The following is an 18,056-nucleotide window of genomic DNA, read 5'->3' on the forward strand; positions in this document are numbered from 1 at the left end:
TTTTGGAAGGGGAGGGGGGGGGGGTATGAGGTACGTGTTATAGGGGAAATGTTTTGGAGGGCATCATTTCGTTATTCGCCAGAATTCATAATGCTATAACTGAAATTTAATATTTGTGATATAAAAGACATTAAAGTTAACTTTAAAAAAATCCAATGAACGACATTCCGTCATCTCTCATCACCGTTCATCTCTGTATTTTTTTGGCTCATTCTGAATTCTTTTATGTCCATTTAACGGCCTTATATTTTAATCCTCGGTTTCTTTGGGTGGATTATCTGGCATTACCGGCCTACTCGTAAATCCCACATTGACAAAATAGTTTAATATGACAGTAATGAACTTAAGCTGATAAAGATGACAATGGCGACAAATGTTAAAAGGTAAACCTAATACAAAACTGTAGCTACAAAGGGCTAGCTGCAGATATATAACTCTTTGCCACCAAAGGTCTACAATTTTGTGTTTTGTCGTACAACGTATTGAAAGTTAGTACATGTAACTATCAGCTTAAGTACAAGTACCATTCATTTGGTCTGGTTACGTCCTATGACCCCCTGCTATACAAGTTCCCTACATTTGGACTCTTGTAATTACGTCCCATGATCCCCTGCTCTATGGTTGACAAATACTTGTATAGCAGGGAAAGTCAAAGGACAAGACTGGTTGCACTCGAAATAATAAGATTTTTATAGTTTTTTTTTTTAGTTTGGCTTCTTTCATTGAGGGGAAGTACTGTTTACGTCAGTACGCCAGCAAATTATAATCATCGTCTGGACTGAGCGTTAGGAACCTTCAGACTTCTCTCATCCGCAAGTCACGTGATCAAACTGATATCCCAATCCATTAAGATTTAATATAAGATTGCAGAAATAAAAACAATAATGAAAGGAAACTGTCTCCTTCTAGTTCCATTTTCCATTAATGTCAGCTCTTCAGCGGTTGGAGATAAAAACAGTCTTAACGATGATCTCCCGCTATCAGTTTTCACGTCGGCCAATAAAACTGCTGTTCTAATTTGAATTGCATTGGGCATATCCTGGTCAAGTTAATTTCGTTTAACGTTCGGAGATACCACAATGGACTCAATTCCCTGAGATAGAAAAGTCGGAAACATTACGAAATGAAAAGATTAAACACACCGTGCTTTCGCCATTTGTAGTCTTTTGAAGGCCAGCGTTGCGTGTGCTCGTCTTTATTACAAAAGATGGACTATAATTGTTTGAGACCTCTTTATACACTTTATTGTTCTATTTCGCGTGCGATGAAGGGGGAAATCATTTAACCCGTGAAGGGAGGATGTTTTGTTTCCCACGACTATTGATAGTCCGCCGGCTGTTGTAAGCAGGAATCGATGATTTAAGTTAATTTGTGGAGTAAATTAGTAAATTGATAATGATAAACTTATATCAAATATAATGGGCTCTACATGTGTAATGGGTGCATATGCTAACTTTCATAGACGGATTTCGACCTATTTGTAAAAGACAATTTTTTTTTAATGTTCTTACAAACATATCAATTACACAGGGATTCACAGAGCTCATAATAAATGCATAGTTTAATTAACAACTAAATATTTAATTTGAAAAAAAAAAACCCTTTGTCGGTTTTATTTGTTGCAGAATATCCAATGCCTATTTTTCATGAAAAAGAAACACAAACCATTTATAATATCTCAACATTATATATTGGTGTAATTTCTTACCAAAAAATATATACATGTACATTTAATTTTAACAGGCATCTGTAATGGGATTTGAGTATTGACTCTGAATGCGATGGATTCTATTATTGATACAGTTTATTCACAGCCATTTCCCAAAACATTACAGCATGGTTACTCCTGTCTCAGTCCAATAGCTTTCTCAGTGAACAAAAACAAAACCACTGCTGTGAATTATGAATAACTTGCTCAACGTTATTAAACTAATTTGTGTTTATTTTAGCAGATGACATTTCTTTTGTTCTGTCTATATTTGACTAACTAAAGATTAAAGTTTAAATATTGTTATTGATTTATGAATTTTAAAACAAGCCCACTTTTGAAAAAAGAATCCCACACTAGTTTTGAATTAACGTAACAATAAAAATGTGGGTTTGTAGTTTTGCTTTACGTGGGTGTTTGCTGTGAATGACAATAGTTATGTCAAATGGCAGATATATATGATGTTTTCAGAAGGAAGGGCTTTGTAAAAGATCGATTCATTCAAAACTTTTCGTTAACATGTACTTGTACTATGTAACACTGAGTTCCGAAAACTGTGGTATTAGGTTTGACCCCAGATTGCTTAACAAAGTTAATGATAAAATTCAGAATATACACGGTATTGTTTCCGGATGTAATATGGCGTAAACTGCCGAAACTGTTATTAACTTTTGGAACTAAAAGAGAGAATGTAATCTCTGCGTGGCCAGGCCATGTAAGGCCACAGTAAGATTTCGTCCAGTAAATTCAAAGTTTAGCAGACACGAGGCAGACCTATGTGTATCAGACCTATATTCACGCCGAATATATAATTATTGCAATGAGAAAAAATCAAATAATTGTCGTTAAACCATAAACATGACATATTCAGCACACCTTTCTAGCGATATCTTATATTAAAAAATCATTGAATCAATATGACATAGTTTTACATCCCCCCTTTTTTTTTACCATTTTGCATTCGGAAATCTTGGAAGGGTTCATAACCCATGTATTAGTTAAATTGCACCTCCAAAGTTGTATCGAAGATCTAGAGTTTACGTAAAATGTCGCTATTGCTTGGTATTTAAGAAGGCTTGATCGTCGCCGCCATTTTAGACTATTTTAACCTTCATAAAGAAGAGTTCGGTATAAATATATATATAGGAAAATGATCAAATTTTACAACTTTTTTTGAGTTTTTTTTACTGAATGTTAAAATACCATATGCCAAATTTTAAGGCAGATCTGAAGGTTAATCTGTTGACAACCCAGTCTCCTTGAGTGTTTTTTTTTTGCTGAAAGAGGTATATATATTTTTTTAATATAAACAATTATGAAGCAAGGAACTTTGGGGTCAGGGTTACAGTGCCCCCCCCCCCCCCCACCCCAAATGAACGTATATCAATTTGCTATATATTATACCGTAAGTTTGGACCGGGTCTGTGGGACAATATCATTTTTCTATGGAACATGCGACCTTGAGAGTTCACGCGCATGATAAAGGTCAAGATTTGTAACCGATGAAGGTCAATGAATGCTGCAATGTTCAAGGACATTGCCTGTGGCTGTTTCGATTTTGGTCATGCTTGAGGCATATGAACATGTAAACATGTATTTGTTATTTGTTTGATACTTTGTTTCAATTCAAGAACTTTCATTTATATTAAGGCACCAATGGGGGCACTGTTTCCATTTAAGTACGTCGTGCACATTTACACAGAATTCAAAATATATATGGAACATCTCGCTAATATTTTTTCTTGTATTCTCTTTTCATCTGATGTTCCCCTCATTTAGGTGAGTACAGTTTTTATTTCATATCATTCTATGTATCTACATGTACATGTATGCACGTGCAAGAGTGTGTGTACAATCTTGATCTGACAGCAGTATATACAGAAAGTCTATACCGATTGCTCCTAAATAATTGTGTAACATCGGGATAAACATCTGCTTTGAATTCTTTTTTTCTTTTTTTTTTGACAACAATTGATCCCCATTATCCCGTGGTGTTAAAAAAAGATGCTCTCAATTCAAACCATTCATACGCGTTTGAGAGATCGATGTTATATAGACGCTTTAATTTTTCACAGTGTCAAAAAATAACTTAGCAGGGGATTGGATCCCAGTGTATATAGTTATGGTTTAGGTAGACAGATATTCAGGAAACTAAATCTAATATACAGAAATTAATCTAGAGGATATTGCGCTTTCCGTTATAAAGGTACATGCATAATGATCGAGACGAAAAAAGAAGAAAATAATGAAAAAAAAAATGCTCTGTTATTTGATAAGCTTTTTGAACAACTATTGCATATCATATAAGAATCTCCATTTAGATTATATATGGTGTATCCTCATACAATGTAATCCAATTCCAGTGTGGCTTATTAATCAATGACTTGGTCCGAGTTATTTTTCAATGCATTTTATTAAAAAAACGCCTTTGTCCTTTCTTACATATTTCATTTTTAAAATAAAATCTGCAATATGACTTCTTTAAAGTTGTAATATTGCAAAGTTTATTAAAAAAATGGATTATGTCAGAAAGGACAGAATAGTGAATGAACAAACAGAGAGCAGCATGCATCAGGAGAGAGAGAAAGAGAGAGAGAGAGAGAGAGAGAGAGAGAGAGAGAGAGAGATCCTCAAATTAAGATGGTATTCACTTTTTTTATTAATGCTGTTCTGCATATATGTAACACGAAACGAACATAAGTTGATTCATCAAAGCAACAGCATAGAATGATATCTGGTAACAACATTGATAATATTTTCTGGTGTTAATAAACACCAGAGAAAGAAAAAAAACCTATCCTTTTAATCTTATTTGTCCTACATGTATATAATAGAAGTTGCAATGTTATTTTAAAAGTGACTTGAAATTCCGTATCAATTTGTTTTTATAAAAGCATTTCTGAAGATGAAAGAATTGAAAAGTTGATAAGGATATTTTAAAGAAGAAAGCTTTTTGTCTTCCTAAAAAAAAATAAAGAAGAAATCTTGAGTCAAAATCACTAAAAACGACGTTCACATTCCAACCGGGTTTTAAAGACGCCATTTTATGTAGAATTACGTAATACACGATGCCAATCCAATTCCATTTTGGAAGCATTCAATTATTAATGGTACCTTAACCATGAAATATATGATAAATCCAGACAAGTATTCGCTGCGCTCTCTCTCATCCCGTATTGCTAAAGTAAACACTTTACCGAATAACCAATATCAATAAAAAAGTCAAAATATGATCTTAAGTGGGCTATATCAATTACAGATACAGCAAAACAATCTCCTACAGGCGCATGCTGCTACTGATCCTCGCTGCTGTAAGACTGCCACGCGCTGAGCAGACGTGAGAAATAATATGGCGGGAACGCGCATCGCGTGTTGGTTTACGATGTTTTTGGATGATATAAGCAACGTTTATTTGTTCATAAAATCATACTCTGGATAAGAAAAGAAGGAAACCCTTAAAACTGAGGTGAAAGTTTAGTGAGGAAAATTTTAAGGGGGTGGAGAAATTAGTTAGTCGGTATGGTTGGAGCTTATTTTCATATGTAGGGGGCAGGGGTAGGGGATTGATTAGTCATCTATTTCATTTGCAAACATTGTTTTAATAAAATCATGATTGTGCTCCATCTCAGGTTCGCAGCTCGCAATATTAATACTCTGTCATATTGGATACAGTTCTGATATCATTTCCAGTCACTTTCAATATTAGATAAAAAGTGTCATTTTTGTATCAACGAACGAAGCGTTATTCATTTGCATGGTTATGCTTCCAGCGTTCATAATTACCTAGGAATATTATCTTACTCTGATAAATCACTGCCGCATATACCCGCAATGCGGTGGGAAATATTGACTGGTCCAGCCGAAACAAACGAGGTGTGAATTCATTTGACACCGCTATTACCCGTGTGTGCCTGAGTATATTACAACTCATAATATTCCTGACAGTGTATAGATATTCACAAAAATTACATTTAGCATTGCAATGAAAGCGAAGACACATTTAATTGCATCGTGGAGAAATTCAATATTGGTGACCGTTAACGAGCAATAATGGCTGACTTTGATTATGGGTTGTTGGTATTGGATCTCTTAGATCTGAATATGGAGAACGGAAGTCATCAGAATTAAAGCTCGCCATTGTTTTGAGATGGTGTTAAGATATGTTAGGCATGCTTCAACGAGTGATCATCCATCATCGTTCGGAGTCATATCAGTCGGGCTCGGTATTCACACTGAATGGCCTCGTCAGTGAAAAGAAGAAAGGCGAACTCGCATTTCCCATAATTTCCGGTTTATTTATCATTTTATTTTGCCGGACCACAACAGTGACTTTGGCGATAAATAGGTTTGATCTTATAGAAATAACTTTTAAGTCATCTGTACTCAGCAATCGATTAAAAGCATTCTTTGAAGTATCATAACCGACATTTATGTGACGTCATTTCCTTCTTGCTTAAAAAAAATTAGTTGCCATTTAAGACACAAATGTCGTATTAAAGCATAGGAAGGTCGTAGACTTATAGATGACAATGAAAGAAAACTTTTCACAAATCATAACATTTTATATTGCGTTGATTGGTTAATTCAAAAAAGGTAAAATAATAAACTTAAACAAGTCTTCATTCCTTTTAAGATATTAAAATATTTATTGATTTTACGTAATAAGTAACACTCGGTTTATGTTTGAATTCAAATTAGCCATCATTAATTAACAAAATGCGCATGTATTCATTCATTTAAAAACAGTGTCTTTGTGCATAAAAAACGCTATAAAGTTACGTAGATCTGATTGAAGTTTTTAAGTCTTGATGTTATATACACCGTATATATATAACGGGGGTTACTTGATCAATGACATGTAGTTACAAGCTTATTACAGACAGCGAGCACGCAAGATCCTCTCAGACGTAACCGAATGCCAGTTTGTCTATTTGTCAGATTTATCCATGCAAGTCAAGTACATGTAAACTTTCTGATTGCATGTTTGTCTATATTGATTGCAGTATTTTTGATTTTAAACGTGTAAAGAACTCATCTTGTAAGTGATTCTTTACGATCAATAGTTTAGTTGTTATTTTTCCTCTCTATGAGGATTTAGTCAGCAAATTGTACAAATAATCAGTGCGAAGCGGGATCTACTTCATTATATCTTAATACGATGCATAAAATATAATGTATGAGAGACATGCGGAAAACTATTGTATAATGCACATACATGCAAATTTATTGATTTAACTCGACTTTAATTCTAAGTCTGTGTGGGTTTTTTAAACCCCAGGGGGTTCTTTCAGATTTGTAAGAGCGAGGAAGTGTTCGTCCAAATTATTTCAATTTTTTATTCTTAGATTTTACAAACGTTATTCAAACTATTTTAATATTTCTTTCATATTATATCTAACCACAAAAAATCAGCTTTTTTCATTAAGGAAAATATCCCCTACCAATGACTGCCAGTTGCCGTACATGCAAGTGCCGTGAATTGATATTTCAAAAGAACTTTGTCAATTAAGGCGGGAAAACCGTTTAATAGCCGGCTATAGTCACACTCGGAATTCCTCGGAGGTTTTCCTTGTTCATAATGGTCATACAATTTACTCTCCTAATTGTTTTAAAACAATGCCTTGGATGGCATGATTCAATATTTTGCGATGTATTCTTGAAAAAATCAGCGAGAAAAACCACGCACAGCATACTGAGAAAAATGATGACACATCTCATTTCAAGTCGCTCGGGACTTCTCGTAGCTTTTTCTCTAATAACATTTTTAATTGCTTTGCTTTCAAAGTATATGATACAGGAATAGTTAGCTCATCATCTATAGCACTACTACACTTTTTTTCTTTTAAGAATGAACAATTATGGGTAATGTTAAAAGAAATTCTTCTTTTTTCTGTGTTTACATTTATAAGTTTTACAAGGTGCCATCTTTGTGCAACAAATTATTTAAACACTTCCTTTGTTGATTTTAACCATTTTTAACAGTTGTTTCTGTAAGAATTATACACCAAAAGTCCAATATTGACAGTTTTGTCCTACTCTTACCGAACAATCACTTGCAGATTCACTCTCTGCAGAAGAAAAAAAATGTTCGGGAATTTCTTTTCTCTCGGTTTTTGAAAAAAATTATAATGACACCACTTCCGGCACATTTGTCATGGGGAGACCCATTCTGATGCAAAACACTAGACAGTGTGGTAGAACAATCATCTGGCATAGATTTCATGTTGGAAACGCTCCGTCGAAAATTCATCTTAGTTAGTTCTACCTTCAATAAATATGCATGTGCACAGATGGCTTATAACTTTGGCTGTTCAAAGATATTGCAAAGAAGACCGGTGGAGGCTGTCATTATTATTTTACAAAAAAAGATCTTTATCACAAGAAACCATTAGAAAGTAGCGAAAATAGAAGTGTTTGAAATAAACAAAGGGACAAAACATAAAAGTTCTGCTCCTCTCCGGAACCCGCTGTCTGCCTGGTTGGCGAATTCCTCTTCACGGCTCATTTCCTAAGGCTTCCTTATAGACGGGCCTGGCGTCTGTCTGTTCGTCAGCGGATCTCCTCCTGTTTTATTCAACACCATTGGACACCGTGAACACCGCAGGAAGTTATTTGCAAAACAGGAACTTGAAGTTCCACCTCTCAGCGATGAATTACAGGGGACTGTCACGTGATTAGGTGAAATTTCTGTCTCCCGGTGATGACAACACGTCATGTTTAGGAGCGTGGTTATAGGACTTCCCCGGATGTTTTACCCAACCATGAACCTCGTTTTCGCCTGGTTCTCTGCGACAGAGGTGACTTTGAACTTTTTATTCACAATATTTGCATGAAATTGTTTCCCTAGAACTAATTGATATCCGAAATATCTTAGGTGGTCAGTAAAGTAGAAAGCAGAAAATTTGTTCGATTACGACTATTTAATTTTTGCAGTATTTAATAGAATATTGAAAAATGGAAGTTTAAAAACATTTAAAAATTCCGTTCATACATTTAGGCCAGGGGAATTTGTATTTCAGGATTTTTTTCTGTTACTGTATGTGAGGGGCAGTTCTGAAACATGTCTCGTCCCGCTAAGCTCTAGAACTCTACAACTCTATCGATCTCTTGTACTAGGGATGTTGATTGTGCCCGGGGGAATAAGTAATAAAGTCAAATAATTGGCCCCCGGTAAGATGCACTCGGATTATACTATCCGCTCTATTCCTTGACACTGAAGGACACCGAGGGTCCCCGAAGATCGAATATACGCCGTTACTGACATGAACTTGTTACGATGGCTTAATTACAATTCTTTGACACAACACCGTAAAAACAACCCAAACTGAAAACTGTCTCTGTCTATTTCTAAAAGATTGTTATACGATCTCTAATATATGATAATCATTTTACTGTGTACACAATTAGGAAACTTTGTGGGGTCTTTTTTTCTTCGCACGTTGAAATCCATTTGAATTAAAAATCGCTGTGTTTGAATTCTTTCGTTTCGACCTGGCAATCAATTTTGATTACTTACAAAGCTGCACTGCCAACGAAGGCATTAAGGTTCCTGGCTCCTGGCATTCCTTTACGACGAATAATGTGATAAGACGAAATAATTAGGTTCCGACCTAAACTACGTACGTACTAATCATCAATCCCGTTTGAAGGTTCATTAAATTTTAATTTTTAATAACACGAGGCATCAAACAAACCCATTAACTCGCACCCCACATGTTTATTGCACTCAATAACGGTTACTTCTTTGTTGTTTATCCTCATCGCAATGTTTACTCGAACCAATCCGTAGTCAAAGTACTGTACTCTGATTTTACTTCACAAAATGAATCTCCTTAATATGTAGAATCATTTATAGTCAATCATAGTCAAATGATTGTAAAATACGTATAAAAGAGGTATTTTGATGAATAAACTGCTACATTTATCGAATACCTAACAATCTCTGTCTCTCTGTCTGTCTCGAGCTCTCTCTCTGTGTCTCTCTCTCTGTCTCTCTGTGTCTCTCTCTCTCTCTCGCTCTCTCTCTCTCTCTCTCTCTCTCTCTCTCTCTCTCTCTCTCTCTCTCTCTCTCTCTCTTGTATGATATTGAGAAACTTAATATAATTTATCTTCTTACATTATAATTCAAATTTCTTTCAAAGAGATAATGGGATGGGGTTGTAAATCTATTCTTAGAAGAAATCTATGATTTATAATTCGTTCTAATCGCTGCGATTAAAGGTAGGAATTTGATGAATTAATCGATAATAAAGAGGGACAGCTGCCAAAAATGGTTGAATTGAATTTATATTCATAGTTGTTTTTAGAATTTTTTTTAAAAAACATTTCTAGTTATATGTGGATACATTTTACAAAACAAAAGAGGAAACAGAAATGTTTGTCTGGAAAAGGGGCACTAAACTATATTCGTGGAGCCTGCCGCACGATATGCGGTCCGGGGAAGATTATTCCAACCGTCAAAATAAAGTATAAGTGACACAATATAAAAATAATTGAGTTAGGCTTTTTTCCGATCGCCTACGGTTTGGATGAACAGATAAATAAATGAAATCATTGAATTAAACGTTTTATATCATTTTAAAATAAAATGATAAACCGCAGATTTGTGTTTTCGCAAAAAACCGAGGAAGAGACCTTTAAAAAAAACTTTGCATCATGCTGTTCCAATGTTACAATGGTAGCATTGTACAGGCATGCGTGTGTGATAGAATATCTCTGTGATCAAAGTTATAATAAAGATGTCGATCTTAAAGGGGTTCCCAAGTAAAGATTTTTAAAGTTTAAGAAAAATGAGTCCATATTGCGACAAAAACTACCCGACGTCAAAGATAGATTTCAATCTTATGCATGTTAAATCTCATGCAATTATTTCTCAAATTTTTTAATGAAAAAAAATTGAAATTCACACGCTTTCCGTATGATTTTTTTAAAAAAAATTATATATCCTACCCATTAATAATTAAAGGCTACTTTTTGAACGCTGATTTGAAACGTCTTATTTATTTTTTCATCTTTATATTGATTTTTTTTTCTGAGATTAAAATGTACTTTTATCATAATATTGGAAAATCTGTTTATCTCAGAGATTTATTTAAAGAATTTAAACACGACGTCGTGTTTATAATAGTCTGATAGAGGCGACATGTTTAACGAAATCAAGATGGGAAAAAGTAGGTTATGAATCGCATAAACATATTGAGATCCACATCTCACTCAAGTATCGCAACATCTCTCGCGATACGAGAGTTTGTAGGATTGGTTAGATGAATATTTAGCCCACTTTTTATTTATAAAATAGGATATAATAAATAAATGTGAAGAAGTCTTTATTCAATGTATATTTTTATCCAAACATATTCATTTACAGCAAAATGACTCAAAAGTTCAATTTAGTCAGATTTTCCTGTCAAAATGAGGAAGTAATAAGAGTAAAATTAGACAAATAGTGTAGCTACGAGAAATGAAGGTATATTCAAGAACAAGATGTCGTGAGGCGGTATTGAAGTCGGTAAATTTGGTCTTAATATGGCCGTGATATGGCGCGCCGTCAAGTGGACGAAAATCCATCTAAAACCATGACAGGAGTTGATGCCTGGTAATTAATATCGGACACCCATACACTCGCTAGAGAGACCTCGGCCAATCACCGCGCCTCAAGGTAATCCCATACACAACCGGCACTCAAACAGTGATTGAAATTTCGTGCAGAAGAAACATTATCTTTAAAACCCATAAATGACCAAGATTTGTGAAAATTCACAGCGTCACGAGGCGCTTTCTCCGTGTTTAGTAATGGCGCTTCGTGCTTCGTGGATTTTCGTGTTTTCTAAACAAGATATGAGATCCTTACATTTCAACTATTTTTTTTCCGAATCATCTTTTATATGATCAGTTGACTCCTAAAACTTGTCGGAAAATAATGTTTTCATTTGCGATAAATTGATAAACACGAGAGTGATAGGGAGTCGCATCACCGCGGCTGTTAATTATTCATCCGCCGAGCCTCGCCGCGGGAAAATAGGCAATGGGTCATCTGCCCATAGCTTTTGAATATTTCATGATAGAATCTTTCATGTCCAATTACGGGCAATATTTGATAAATATAAATTAAAGCGAGGAGTGCTTCTAATAAAAGCGCTATCAATTCATACGATTAGAGCTGTCTTTAATGCGCTTATGGATGTTTCAATAATTCATGTACTATTTCAAGTAGCCAGCACTTTGCCTCTAATTGCCCCGCAATTAATGATGCGAGCTTACATCAGTATTCTTAATAGGAAGAGGAAGGACACTTTCATGCAATCTGCCATTCTGTTGTTCAAAAATATGACACTTATGGACTATTTAATAAATTTTTATCGTACGTGACTATCGATTTTCCCCCTGAGGTATATTTGTATATTTTGCCACAATGATTAAGAATGAAGATAATTACGTGTCGATATCATATAGGCGGGGTACTTTATTATAGGGACACATTCTTAATACTTTCTGGCCACCTAAGACAAAGTTTAATCAGCAAAAATAAATTTTATGCTTACAGTTAAAGGAAAACTTATTACTCATAAAACAGGAAAATATTTCTCTTTTTCGTACAGGCAACGTAATCAAAATAGTGCTATAAATACATATCCCACGACAGCCTCCTTTGACATTTTCACGACGTCTTACAAGCTTTTCTTCGACCAGGATGATATTGATAAGAATCGCATCGGTTTAAAGCATCAGACAAATGGAATCAAACTGCCATATAAACAAAAAGCCTGCATACGGAGACTGAACAACTCAAGCTTAACCAGAAAAAAAAGCTAAATAGGGATGAAGATCTGGACGAGACAGAAGGGGGGGGTTCCCCAGGATTGATCCAGCTCCTGACGTCGTGTCAGCGTAATTAAACTGACGAAGCTAGTTAAAAAGCCGGAGCGGGACCCGTGATCCGAACACGACAAATTAAGCATGAGTGCTGCCTGCATTACAATAAACATCCGGGGCTTCGCCCATCAAGTCTTGTTTATGGTCCTGGAATTTCCACTGGGGTCTCCTCTTATGGCCTCCGTAAACACCGACGTCCAATGTCGCCGTGTGCTCTCTTGTTTTATCGCTTCTCCTCTAATCAGCTTTAAGTAACTCGTACGACTAGTTTTTACAACTGCTCGCACTTTATGTATATCTGTGTTAAAATACCCAGAGCTCCGCTAAATTGTTGCTTGCAGAACCATTTATAAGAATTAAGACAAAAGGAAACTTGAAAGATTTAAAAGAACCATTGCAGTCCTATTGTCTGTCATTTTGGTTTAATTGGTCTGAGATATATCGTTGCAGTTTTTAATCAAAGAACTGAGGTCCAAGGTTTGTCATTCCCGAGACTGGCTGGGATATAGAGGATATATGTTTTCTGTTTGTTATTTATCTCGACAATCTCCATGCTCCTTTCGTCACCATTAGCAATTACTGAGGAAAGCCCCCAATATTTGTCCTCATCTCGGAGATGCTTACAAGATATCACTCAATAATAAGGAAATCAAAACTCTCTAGGGACGCGGACCGAAGTCATGGGATGGAGCAAGCTGTTGGTGATGGTGGAGAGCAATAGCCATTTTACAATATTGTTAAGTCGTTCACAGATCCGTTCAGTATGGTGAAGCACAGCAACAGGTGAACTATTGTATTAGCTTGCACCTATATTATGATCGGATCGAATCGTTCTCTTCAACATAGGTGATTGTCAATGAATCACCGTGAACTATATAAGGTTCAGCACTGCTTCGTTGCGGGCCTATATTGGTGAGTTTTGGTTGTGACTGTGGGTGAGCAAGCTTTAGAGGTCTCTACCAGACCGACCCTTGTGTGATGTATATTGATTGAGAGCTTCCTTAGAAGTCATTGGGGGGTATACGGAACAATTGTCGTCTAATAGACAGTACGTAGCTAACGTTGTAAGATATCAAGGCGAAACGAATCCAGTCGGGCAATGTAGGCGTTACTAGGCGTGAGTGGACCTCCCGAGTCTGGCCATTAAGGTATAGCCTACGTTTTAATGTATTGTCTGGAATTGAATTGCTACTGAAACTGCCCGCATCGCCACGGCAAGGTGTGATTAAAAAGAATATTCCATTTGCTCTTGCATTTATTTACATATGTATTGTGAGATTTAGGAGAATAAAAACGGGATTTTATTTCTTCAAAGTGAATTAAATTAAAACTAAATGCATCAACCAGCCAAAAAATGGAAAAATATCAACAGTCGAGAGGGATTTGTTCTTCAACATCAAGAGAAATCAGCTGACATTTAATCTGTTGTGTTACACCGAGGTAATTTCTAATAACTTCCAGTATGACACGACAGCCGGTAGAATTTTTACCTGAGAGTCTACCTGAGCACACCTGATTACACAGTCGTTTCCCATCGAGAACGAATTGTAATCAGGATGCAGATGGGGGCCAATCAGTCTCTTCGTTTCAACATCCACGAAATTATTCCAGTGAAATTTTAATCGGGATCGCTTATCACTCGAGCCCGATGATTAGATATTTGGACCTGTTTGGATATATATATAATTTTCGCTGTTGCTTTGCAATATTTGTATCTGATGCTGTGCTCTGGTTCTGAATAATTAATACCGTGTAACGTAAATCGCATTTAAAATATGTGTAGTTTTCGAATGAACAGTGAAATGCTTATGAACAGTCTGGGTCTTGGGGTAATTTTTTTTGTCCTCGGCCGGATTTCTATCGCAAAGAGCGATGCATCCCCCGTGGACATCAAACTTGGGGTGCTCATTCCCGCGGTCAGCACGAAGGAGGATATCCCGCCGAAGTCCCGGGCCCTGACGGCCATACAGATAGGGTTAGAGAAGGTACGGGGGGAAGGGGTGGTGAGCGGGATCAACTTTATTGTCAACTACAGGGACTCGAACTGTTCGGGGACCTGGGCGCCATTACACGCCATGGACATGTACTACAAAAACGAGTCGCACGTGTTCTTTGGCCCGCTGTGTACCTTTGCGACCTCTGCCGTCGCGCGCTACTCCCCGTACTGGGGAATTCCCGTGATTACCCCCGGGGCTCGAGCGGAGAATTTCAAGGACAAGGAGGAGTTCCGACTACTGACCCGTATGACGGGGTCGTACTCCAACACCGCGGACGTCGTCTACACCATCTTGAAATATTTCTCTTGGAAACTGGCGGGGATCATTCTACACAACAACCTGGTCGTGCCTGAGTTGGGGGACGCCGACAGCTACTTTTTGTGTAAACCGGTGTTTACTGTACTAAAGAGGACGGGGCCCCGGGTCTGGTACAGCCAGATTGATGAGAACTACATGGATAAATACAACTTGGGGAACATTCTCCGAGAGGCCAGTCGCAATTGTCGAAGTAAGTCAGAAAAAAAAACCTTTTTTACTGAAAAAAAGAACCTACGTATTGCACAAAACGTCATTTGAAAATGATTAAAACGTCACCGGAAACGGAAGTTAAATATATATAACGTGTAGAGTTCTAATATGATGGAGAGGGAGCTAAATGGATGCAATTGAATGGCACGATTCATTTGATTTTCCAGAGTTAATAATTTTAACCTTTTGCTAAAATTCATTATTATTGCATTAGATTTAATCTTGATTCACAATTGTTTAATTTGATCAAAAATACCAATTACGGAATTTATACATCTGCTCATGAAACTATTAAGTTGTTTCGGTTTCAATATATCTGCTGTCGTGGATTGCATAGATGGATTGTCAAATTTATCCAAATGATTCGTTAGGTTTGTTTGTTTTGTTTTTTGTTTTTGGTGACCATTTTGATGTAAAACCCAAGGTACGAATTCATTAAAATCGTGATACCGAAAAATAACTCGATAAAATCATATTTATTGTTCCATTCAAATGAAGTTTTACACCTGATGATTTCTAAACACCTGTAATTATGAAGATAAAGTGGGATAAGTCTGACAAGTTTGATTTCGCCGATACGTTGGTTGGTTGATTTTATGAATAATTTACCAGATATCATCTGTTCAGTTAAACCTCGCAATGTTAAAAAAAATAACAGGCATACTTTCATTTATTCAAAATGATAAATATTGAATTTTCCTTATTATAATGTAATAGAAACAGATTTCTTATTGAGATGAGACAGTTGATATAAAAAAAAAATCAGTAAAATTAGGCCCTATCATATGTAAATATATTAAGCTAGTGCATCTATATAAAATTTACATGTAGCTAGATATGCTAGAAGATATTTTTTTTCAAGTGGATGGTAAACAAAATATTAGTCGCTTAATTTTGTTCACCTGGTGTCCAATTTCCCTATCATTTAATCCATCGTAAACATGTAATTATCTGTTTAAAGAAAGAATATGCAAGCTATATGTTAAGGGCCGACCTCTGTAATTCCTCATCCAAATCTGATTTGTAAATTCTGGATGTAAATTGTTTGAACTGTACTTAGTCGGAGTGATTCTCTTTTTGACCAAAAACTGAACATTTTTCGACGCATTGCAAAATCGTAATAGGGCATTTGCAAAATTGTATGCATGGGACTGACATTTATTGCAATAAACAACGATCTATATATCATGCCCATCTAACAACAATTTATCTCTCTCTCTATTTCCTTTTGTTGTGATTACCTATTTACCTATTATGCTCAAGTAAATTTACCTAGACATCTTGTGCGCCGTTACTGATGAAACTGTATATTTATGACGAACATGGGGAGAATCAATGCATACCCAATTACTAGTCCTACAAGCAGCACTATTTATGTCTTCATGTGCCATTTGGAACAATTAATGAAAACATCGGATTCTTCGTATCAAAACGCAGATCAGTCTTATCAGCTATTAAGATATTAATTATTTCTTTTAATGACGTCGAGAGGAATATTGGTACCGAGGAGGGGGGGGGGGGTACCGGGGAGGGGGTGGTCTGGAACCAGTTTATTAACTTTGAACCAGTTTAGTCTTAAAATAAGTGTTGCTGACCTAATTCATTACTAGTCAGATTCTTTTGACCATGAACCATTACGTAACTAAAATCAAAATTAATAACATTGCATTGGAATTTTAACTTCAGGAAAAAGCCATTTGTCACATAGATAAAACCACTTGCTGTGTGAATTCGACCCAAGCAAAACTGTAAGGAAATACATGTTTAGTTAAACTGTAGCGTTTATATACATGTAGTCTTAATAAATCATGAACGTGCTCCATTATTTCCTGCAACACCGATCTATATATACATTTCCTCTTTCTCATTTTGTATCGACCTTTCAAAATCTATTGAATGTACGAGTGCGTTATTTTCATTATATATGAAGTAAGAAGAGACGAACTGTTCTCCTGTGGACTGTGAAATATAAAATCACAACAAAATCACGTTTATAATACGTTGATATTTTAATGTTCTTGGCCATGGGAGTTATACGAATAAAAGCTACTCCCTTGAGACATTTCTGCAACAATTCGCATTTTTCCGGGTTTGGTTTTGTTTTTTGTTTTTTGTTTTGCTTTCCGTTAGAATTTGTTTTGTGTTGATGTGTTGATGTCGTAAAAGGCGTGGTGGTGGTGGTGAGATTTCTCCTTTATATTTTTTGTACACCGTGGTGAGATTTCGGCAAAGGAAAAGAAAATCAAGTTTTACACTTCACATGAGAACGGACAGAAATTGATATTTAATATATGCACATAGCTGAGTGTTCCGTGTGCGTTACGACGATTTGGTTTCAATGTTCTCAAGTGCAGACTATAATCCTATTAACTAATTTTCTTCAGGCTAACCCCTCCCCTCTGTCGAACTCCCCTTCCTACCCCAGTCTCGCCAAATTTTTCAATTAATGCTCTCAAAGACAATATATTTCAAGAGCAAACCGTCGCTCTTGTGTTCTGTTTTGTTTTTCCCCAATTATAAGTAATGAAATCATAGACATCCACTTTTATCCAAGGGACTTGGCTGTACTTAAAAAAGAAAATTATGATTTCGAATTAACCGTGTCGCTATAATAATACATCACTGGTCCCGCCATATTACATTGATCAAATATTTGAGTAAAAAAGCCGAGTTTCTCGATTAATCCATCTGACAGGTAGCCGGCTCGACTAATTGCCCGTATATTGCCTTTGTCACGCACTTCACGAAGTGGGCAAACGCGGTGATATTGTTGCAGTCCAATACAGTATATATGTTTCATCTAATCGACATACTGGTATTTTTGTTTTCCTCCTCATCAAGTACATTCATTGACTGATGCGTCAATTAATTGGACAAACAAGGATCAATGATCTAGGGGAGGGTTTCGTTGATATAATGATGTCACACCAAGGATAGCGGGGCTCGTGGGT

At 36.1% G+C, this 18,056-nt stretch overlaps 1 protein-coding gene across 7 annotated transcripts in view; it reads left to right on the forward strand.

Annotated features, from left to right (window-relative positions):
• The window catches only part of LOC128173825 (atrial natriuretic peptide receptor 1-like), a 166,306-nt gene that overhangs the window by 107,718 nt on the left and 40,532 nt on the right, over positions 1–18,056 (forward strand). The window contains exons 1-2 of one of the 7 annotated variants that reach the window (XM_052839495.1): positions 8,242–8,505; positions 12,307–15,085. The exons of the other annotated variants lie outside the window; for them this stretch is intronic. Coding sequence (XP_052695455.1) covers positions 14,356–15,085 — 730 coding nt within the window. The 5' untranslated portion in view covers positions 8,242–8,505; positions 12,307–14,355. Of the gene's footprint in view, positions 1–8,241; positions 8,506–12,306; positions 15,086–18,056 lie in introns of those variants that run through there. 7 annotated transcript variants of the gene reach the window in all.

The sequence above is a fragment of the Crassostrea angulata genome, chromosome 2 (assembly GCF_025612915.1).
Source record: "Crassostrea angulata isolate pt1a10 chromosome 2, ASM2561291v2, whole genome shotgun sequence".
Taxonomy (NCBI): Eukaryota; Metazoa; Mollusca; class Bivalvia; order Ostreida; family Ostreidae; genus Magallana; species Magallana angulata.